The sequence below is a fragment of the Chinchilla lanigera genome, unplaced genomic scaffold (assembly GCF_000276665.1).
Source record: "Chinchilla lanigera isolate Chin_1 unplaced genomic scaffold, ChiLan1.0 scaffold00050, whole genome shotgun sequence".
Lineage (NCBI taxonomy): Eukaryota > Metazoa > Chordata > Mammalia > Rodentia > Chinchillidae > Chinchilla > Chinchilla lanigera.
In genome coordinates, this window is record NW_004955451.1 from 16,047,241 (window position 1) to 16,055,975 (window position 8,735).

The 8,735-nt window shown below is 58.9% G+C and overlaps 2 protein-coding genes across 2 annotated transcripts in view; one reads left to right on the forward strand and one right to left on the reverse strand.

The window, feature by feature from the left end:
• Nucleotides 1-478, forward strand: part of Klhl10 (kelch-like family member 10) — a 5,591-nt gene extending 5,113 nt beyond the window's left edge. Inside the window, exon 5 of the mRNA XM_005394421.2 lies at nucleotides 31-478. Coding sequence (XP_005394478.1) covers nucleotides 31-405 — 375 coding nt within the window. The 3' untranslated portion in view covers nucleotides 406-478. The remainder of the gene's footprint in view (nucleotides 1-30) is intronic.
• Nucleotides 479-3,904: 3,426 nt separating this feature from the next.
• Nucleotides 3,905-8,735, reverse strand: Klhl11 (kelch-like family member 11; the record flags this gene model as incomplete). The annotated part of the gene is given in 2 exon segments (XM_013519277.1): nucleotides 3,905-5,685; nucleotides 8,267-8,735. Coding segments are annotated over 2 exon segments (2,051 nt in total), but the record flags the coding sequence as incomplete, so codon positions are not given.

Consider the following 8,735-nt stretch of genomic DNA (forward strand, 5'->3'; position numbering starts at 1 on the left):
TCGCGGTCACCGCCGCTCTTGGCCCCGCAGGTGGGCGGCTTCGACGGCGCCAACCGGCTGCGCAGCGCGGAGGCCTACAGCCCGGTGGCGAACACGTGGCGCACCATCCCCACCATGTTCAACCCGCGCAGCAACTTCGGCATCGAGGTGGTGGACGACCTCCTGTTCGTGGTGGGCGGCTTCAACGGCTTCACCACCACCTTCAACGTGGAGTGCTACGACGAGAAGACGGACGAGTGGTACGACGCGCACGACATGAGCATCTACCGCAGCGCGCTGAGCTGCTGCGTGGTGCCGGGGCTGGCCAACGTGGGCGAGTACGCGGCGCGCCGCGACCACTTCCCGGGCCTGGCCCCGCGGGACGAGGTGAAGTACTCGGCCTCGACCAGCACCCTGCCTGTGTGAGCCTCTGTGGCTAATAAAGTGCTGAGCGACGCGGGCTAACTCTTGTTTTAAATAAACGCAGTGTTGAAGCTTGGAGGAGTGCTGGAAAATGCTCGGCCGGGGGCAGGGCGCACGGAGGCGGCCGGGAGGCGACGCCACGCCGCAGAATGAGGAACCGTGAGGCAGAGCGGCTCTCCACAAGGCGTTTATTGAAAACCGACACGGAGACAAGGAGTGGCTGTCACACGGGCGGGGCAGCTTCGGGGACACACGCAGGCTACCACTCCACGCGGCCGCGAAGGAACTGCAGGGCAGGCCTGGCAGGGGGCCCGGGCACCAGCGGCCCCTGCGGCCGCCAGCTGGAGTGCACAAGTAACAAGGCCTAGCAGGGAGCAGGAGGAGGAGGGCGGGCTCCAGCCGCAGCCCGAAGGGGCTGGCAGCACAGCGGGGATCTGCTCGCTACCTGGCGGGCACTGTGGGCGTAGTAACCAGCAGCTGCTTTGTCCACACACCAGAACACAGGTCACAGCACGGAAGCGTCAGGAGAGCAGCAGCGAAGTGGACTTTTCTCAAGAAAGCAGCCACCAGCGGGGCAAGCTGGGCTGAGCTTCCCGGCTGGCCGGGAGACAGACGCGGGCTGCCAGATTCGCTGCAGCCCAAGCAGCCTGTTTTTCTAGCCTAGACAGGGTGTTTATTCAAAGTCAGGGCGGGGCGGGAGCTAAGCCTCACTGGAGGGAAGCAGTGGGGAGAGGTCCTACAGCTGTAACTGAGGGGACTAAGACACAGGCCGCTCTGCACAGGGCCCACCTGCGCATTCCGAGACAGCTCCAACAGGAGAGAAGCAGGCCCCACACCAGCTGGCGGGGAGTCGGGGCGTGGCTGCTGCCTGCAGCTGTAAACCCCCGGTCTACACTGAAAAAGCCAGCGCCATTCAGGGGTTTTGGTCCCAGAAACACAGAACCAGGTGACCCGGGCCAAATGCTCCTCCGTTTCAGGAGCTCCTAGCAGTTATTTTTGAGTTGGCCCAGCAGAGCGCGGTTGGTTATCAAGATGCATGCAGACACTGCAGGTGAGGCTGCGGCCCAGACACTGACTCAGGACTGACACCCTCCCACTGCGGGAGGGCGGGGACGCCCCTAGGACAGAAGCAGCCTTCCCACAAGTCCCGCCGCCACTGCTTTTTGGTTCAGTCAGTTCCCACCCTCTCTACCAAAAGAAAACAAAACAAAACAAGGGTTTACTTGCATAGACGTTAAGCTGGGTTTTTTTGGTGGGGGGGTACTGGGAATCAAACTCATGACCATGCACTTGCCAGGCAGGTGCTGTGCCACTGAGCTACATCCTCGGCCTTTTTTTTTTGAGAGAGGAGTCTCACTGTGCAGTCCAGGCTGGCTTCAAACTCAAGGTGATCCTCCTGCCTCAGCCTCCCAAGTGCTGAGATTACGGGCATGCATCACCACACTAAGCAAGCTGTGTTTTTACTACTTAAATTACCCAACAGAGTTTTTTCCTTTCCTTCTGGAAAGGAAATTTCTCCCGAAGGCCATTTCAGGCCTGATTATCACAATTAGAACCACTCTAAACCCTCTACGCTATTAGAATGTCAGCCTAGAGCAGATTTAGTCACTCTGGTTTCCTTCCGCGTTAACAAGTTAGTTAGGCTCTCCCAGAATTAGAGCTACTGGAGTGCAGTCACACGGGGGCTGGAGCACACAGACCAGACACTCGGTGCTGCACGCCTGCACACACCGCCATGCAAGGATGGACTTACCCTGCTCCCGCCGGGCCGAGGCCGCCTGCCGGGCAGAAACAAGTGTCAGCACACGGACGCCCGAGTCCTGTGTCCTGCCACCTCACGTGAGAGAAGGGTGACCCCACGGAGGACGAAGCTCTGCGACCAAAGCCCAAGCCCAGCCCCTCCTGCAGACCCACTGCAGCTCGACCACCGCCCCCAGGATGTGCAGGACTGGCAGGAGTGCAGTCGTGGGGCTCTGCCCTCACTCCGCACTGTGGAGCCGCCGTGCAGCAGGGAACCACACAGCTTTTACTAAGAAACTTCCAAGAAATGGAAACGGGGCAGGGGGGGGATATATACACTCAGACATGCCCCCTCAGTCTTAACTGACACATTCATTTAAAGCCCTTGTCTTACGCTGGGACGGGAGGAAGTTTTAGGAACGTTCTCTGGGTCAAACCTGAGAGCTAAAATATGACCAGTCTTGAGGTGGAGGACAGTCCAAACTTCCGGTTGTGCTTTTCTTTCTCTTGATGTTTGACCACACAATTACTGTGGTTCAGCATGGCGACTTGGGAAGAAAACATCGCTGCACTGGACTCTGACTTCTATAGTGCTATTCCAGAATGTCTAAAAGGATGCAGACGCTGCTTACAAAAATCAGAACACACCCAGGCCACACAGCAGCTCTTGTGTTTACAGAGCGCGGTCAGGCTCACCAAGTCTTCACTTGGTTTGTTCTGCTGGTCTGGTTTAGAGACAAGGCCTCGCTACCTGGCCCGGCGGGGCCCTGAACCCTGGGGATCCTGCCTCTGCCCTGGCCTCCTGAGCGCTGGGATTACAGGCGTGGCAACTCAATACGCAGAGCTGGCCAGTGTACTGGAATTAGGAGAACTCACAAAATTAAGTAACAACTGCAGTGATAAATCTTTTAAGAGCCAGAGCCAGGCACCTAGCTTTGGCATTCTAGGCTCTTCCAAGTTCCAGGAAAACTCTGGGCACCTGCGTAAAATATTGTAACAGTAAGGGCCAGAAAAAAAGGGTCTTCCTAAGCAACATTTTTCTAAACTGTTACTTCCCATTCTGAAAAAAGAAACAATTGCATACAGTACATGCTAGAGGAAGGAGGAGGCCAGACGGCATGGAGGTGACTGTCGTCAGCGGCTCGCTCAGGAGCGTCCTGAACCCTGCGGCTCCTCTCCCAGGGGCGCACTTCTGACCGCCCACGCTCCCAACTGGCCTCCTCTCAGCGAAACAGATTCCCACGGGGAACCTCCTCACCGCAGCCCGCCCTTCTGGCCAGCTACCGCCACTCGGAGGCACGGCGAGAAGTGTATAATCAGCTGCTCAAAGTCGAGGAAATATTACTAACATAGTAACAGACCACTCCGTTCACATCGGTCAGTCACCTCCTCCGGAAGCGACCACACAGCTCGTCTAGGTGGTGTCAGGGTCAACACTCTGAAATCGTCGGGATGAAATATTGTGCTTTTTCCTTCGAATGTCAGGCTCACTATTGCACACGTCTCCTGCAGAGAAGGGCTTAATGCATAAATTCTGATCTTGTTAGACCAACCGTTGTGTAAAAATGAAAACGATATCACAGGAAAAGTGCAAATAAAGTTGGGCTTAAAGCATGTTCCAAACCTAAGTCCTAGGACAGAGGAGTTTACCTCAAAGGCAGAAAACAGCCCAGTAACCAGCCCTGCCTGTTCCATTGGTCCTCAGGAAGAGCTTCCTCGGCTACCGCACAGGCATACGCGCGCGTGCACGCACACACAGACGCGCACACACGCACGCACACGGACACACACACTGAAGACGGATAAAGGTCACAAGCTAACAACCACCACGCACTCACCCTTCCCACACCTCAGTCCAACCACACAGCCCTTCCCTTCCGCAGCGTGCCGGTCGGTCCTGGCAAAGGGGGGGAGCGCACACTTCCCTCTCCGGGCGGCCGCTGCGCGGGCGGCCGGCACACTCAGCACTCGATCTGGGAGCTGGGCGCCCGGCGCATGTTCAGCGCGTGCCGGTGGATCTCCTGCATCTGCCGGATGCGGTCCTTCTGCCACATGAGGTTCTGGGGCATGGGGTACCTCTGCGTGCCGTGCAGGTAGCGGTAGGGGATGCGGACGTGGCAGGCGGCGGCGCGGCAGCGGGGCTGGGGCATGGGGGGCAGCAGCAGCCAGCGCTTGCGCTCGGCGCAGTAGCGGTAGGCCTCCTTGCGGTACTGCTTGTCGATGTCGTCGCTGTTCTTCCAGCCCCCGATGATGAAGACGTCGTCCCGGTGGTAGCACACGGCGGCGCCCTCGATGCTCAGCACCTCGGGCGGCAGGCTCTCCAGGATCTCGTCCGACGGCAGGCTGGCGAGCTTGCGCACGGCCTCCGCGTTCTCCATCGCGTAGCTCTTAGGGCAGCACGACGCGGTCTGGTAGAAGTTGGAGTTGGCCACGGACATCTGGAAGCAGCAGTAGTTGTCGATGAGCGGCAGCGAGTCCACATCCTGCCACTGCCGCGTCTCGGTGTCATAGCAGGTGATCACGGCCCTCAGCCCGTCCTCCGCGTCCCGGTCCACGGGCGTGCGCGCCGCCAGGTACACGAAGCGGTCTTCGATGGCCAGCGCCTTGACGTCACGCAGGATCTTCGGTGCAGACTCCAGGTTGTGCCACTTGTCCAGCTCGGGGTTGTACACGGTCACGTCCTTGAAGCCGGGGCTGAAGTTGCCGTGGCCGCCGATGCTGTAGAGCTTGCCCCTGACCTCGGTGAGCCCGAAGGAGTGCTTCCGGGTCATGAGGCTGCACACGTGCTCCCACGTGTTCAGGCTGGGGTTGTAGCGCTCCACGGTCTTGGCGAAGCCCGGCTCCATGGAGCCCGCCACGTACACGTAGGACTCGGTCACCGCCACGGCATGCCCGTCCAGGTGGTTGTGGATGTGGGGCAGGTTCACCCACCGGTCCTCATCTACAAAGTAGCCCACGCACTCGCTCAGGTAGTCCCCGCCCTCCGACACGCCCCCGATGACCATGATCACGTCCATGTTCTGCCCGTAGCGCGGCAGCAGGGACGGGGGCGCCGCCGGAGGATGCAGCGCACCGGTCTGCAGGTTCTCGGCCCGCAGCGCGTGGCGCTCCACGGCCTCGGCCACCAGCTTCACGCACACCTCGTTGCTGGCCACCAGCCGCTCGGGCTTGACGTGCCGAGTGAGGTAGGTGGGCTTCATCTGCGACAGCCGCAGCAGCTTGAACAGCTCCTCGAAGTAGCGCTCCCGCTCCTCCGCGTTGCGCTGCACCCACTTGAGCACAGTCTCGAAGAGCACCTCCTCGGAGTCCACCGTGATCTCCAGGTCCGACAGCCAGTCCCGGATGAGGTGGAAGGGCAGCGTATAGAACTCCTCGTCCTGGATGACCTTGCAGAAGTTCCTGCGGATCATGTCGGCGGCCTTCAGGGCCAGCTGGCTCAGGGTGTACATGTGCGCCAGGCTGTGGATGGCCACGCAGTTGGAGAGGTGCAGCTTCTTCTTGAGAAACTCACCACAGAATTCTTTTAAACGGATTAACAGGAACCTAGGAGAAAGCGAAGAGGGAAAGATTAATTTTCTTTTCTTTGTTTCTTTCTTTTGGTACCAGGAATCAAACTCAGGACCTTGCACCTGCCAGGCAGGCGCTGTGCCACTGAGCTGTATCCTTGGCCCCTGAAAAGATTAATTTTCAAACGTGGATGCTCTTCATGCTGCATTCTGAAGGAACCCAAGTTACCCCAACCGCACTTTATGCATGACGTGTGTAAAAAGAAAACCTCCAGGGCCAGGGATGTAGCTCAGCAGCACAAGTGCCTGCCCAGCAAATGAGAGCTCATGAGTTCGAATCTCTGTAGCAAAAACAAAACAAACAAACAAAACTCTCCAAATTAGAAAGTGGATGCTAAGAAAAGTGTGTTTTTGAGCGTATGTGTGGCTGGAGGGCTCAGCACACACCTATAATCCCAGTACTAAGGGAGGCTGAGGCGGGAGAATTCAAAGTTCAGGTCCCACCTTGGCAACTGTCGGGTACATCGGGAGAATCACCACTAGCTCAAGGCCAGCCTGGACTACATGCAAGACCCTGTCTCAAACAAAAAGAGGAAGAAAGAAAAGGCTGTAGCTCACTGCAAAGGCCCTGGGTTCAGGGCCAGCATCACAGTGCTGTGTGCCTGCAGTCCCATCGTGGGAGGAGGCTGACGCAGGATCACGAGTTCAATCACCTGGGTGCCTGGGTGAGGCCCTGTCTCTGAAGTGTTTTTCAGACCTGCAGATGCAGCTCAGTAACCTGGCGCTCCAAGAAACTCCCCTCCCCGCAAAAAATTGTTAATCTCGTTGTTCCATGAGCTGCCCCTGCTCACAGACCCCTATTTGTTACACTGCTTCCCCAATGATTTCCTGGATTTTTCTGTAACCCAACGCTGGGACCCCACGTTTTTCTATCCAACTGCCTGTCCAGACACCCTGACCAAATCCAAACTGGCCCCCTGCCAGAACCGCTCCTCTGCAATCTTCCACGTCTTTTCTTTGGTACCAGCAATCGAATTGAGGATGTTGAGGTTGCAGGGCGGGCGCGCCCTCTCTCCTTCCAGGTCTTAACAACCCCATCTTTCCGGCGGCTTGGGTCAAAACCCTCACAGGCCCGCAGGCCCATAAATGTGACCCCTGCACCGTAGGCAGACAGCGCTCTTCTGGTCCCCTCTACTTTCTTCTCCACCCAGGTCTCCCCAGTGTTGAGGTCCCTGCCTTTTTCCAACTCACAGTTCTCGACATCACACCCTGCCCTCCTGCCCCTAAGACACAGGCATCTCATTCAAAGCTAAAGCTCCGGGGCCGGGCATGGTGGCCCACGCCTGTAATCTCAGCCCTCAAGTTCGAGGCCAGCCTGGGCTACAAAGTGAGCTCAAGGCCCGCCTGAACTGCACAGCGAGACTGTCTCAAAAAAGACACAAAAAAAGAAAAGTTAAAGCTCCCGCCGACCACACAGCCCCTCCCCCACCTGCAACTGCACCCGGCCCCGCCCCTCCCACCGGCAGCTCAGGATCCAGCCCCACCTTCTCCCCAGGCCTTCCAAATTCCCTTGGGCTCCGCTCTGCTCTGGTCTCTACCGCGCCTCCCTTTCTCAAAAACGTCTTTTCCCGAGGCATCCATCCTCCATTCGCCCAGCAGCGCCTCTGCAGGAGCGGGCTCTCTGCGCCTGCCCTCTGGTTGCATCCTAACAGTCACCCCACAGGCCGCTATTTCACTGCCTACCAGGGCCAGCGCCAAGAGGGAAGGGACTTCTGCGCTCGTTCCCGGCAGGGTCCCCAGAGGTGCTCACAAGGCGTCTGCTGCCCAAACCTCCACCCCCCCGCAGCTTCCCGACCCAAGCCGGCCCCCGCGGAGTCCCTCCCTCCCTCCCCATCACAGAAGCACCCTAACCCCTCCAGATACACTGCTTATGTCCGATCGTCTCTACTCAGCTTCGCAACACTCAGTGAAATCCATGCCCCCTCCACACCCCCCTGCAACCACCAGATCCGGCCACACGGGATTTTCCTTTTTTTTCTTTTTTTGAGATAAAGTCTTGCTTTGTAGTGAGTGCGGGCCGTGAACTCCCTTCCATCCTCCTGCCTCTGCCTCCCACAGGAGTGCGCCACCATGACTGGCTAGGATTTTTCCTACAACTCCCTTTCCTACGCCAAACTCGAATCTGCCTGGGGGCCTCTGCGCGGCCCAGATCTCTTCCCCCATCTTTGCACGGCCAGTTTTCTCGCCCTTTAGACATCAGCTTAAATGTCAAACTTCCCCAACAGGTCTTTCCTCACTTGCTACTGGTCATTTTTGAACCCAGGGGGCTCTTCCACTTAGTTACACCTCCAGCCCTTTCTCTAAGTTTTGAAACAGGGTCTCATTCATTCGCTGAACTGCCCAGGTTGGGGTTGAACTTTCACTCTCCCTGCCTCAGCCTACCACAATGCTGGGAGGTCCGGCGTGTAATCCTGTTTAACCCTGTATTTTGATACGGGGTTCAGTTAAGTCGCCCAGGCTGGACGAGAACTCGGGATCATCCCTGCCTCGGCCTCCCAGAATCCGCAACACCGACCGCGCTCATCGCCCCCGCCGCCTGCGCCCGCGTCCCCGCGCACCTGTCCGCCAGCTCCAGCACCTCGTGCACGCTGCCCGTGCTGACGCGGATGCGCCCGGTGTACATGTACTCGATCACCGCCTCCACCGTGTCGGGCTCCGGCCCCGGCTCCGAGCTCCACTTGCGCATCTCCACGCGGCCCGAGCGCGACTCCGAGAACTGGCCGGAGAGCAGCGGCGTGAAGTACTCGGTGGCGGCCGCCAGCACGGAGCGGTGGGCGCGGAACTCGCGGCCGCCCGCGCCGCCGAAGCACAGCGTGATGTCGCAGAAGAGGCCCTGGCGCCGCTGCTCGTTCTGGCGCCACGACAGCTCCGAGCAGTGCGAGCTGCACTCGAAGTCCTCCGCCTCGGGGCCCGGGTCGCCGCCGCCCGCCTCCATGGCCGACAGCCCCGGCCCGAAGTCCACCGTGCCGCTGCCTCGGACCTCGGCGGCCAGCCCGGCGGAGCCGGCGGCAGCGGTCTCCATGCTCT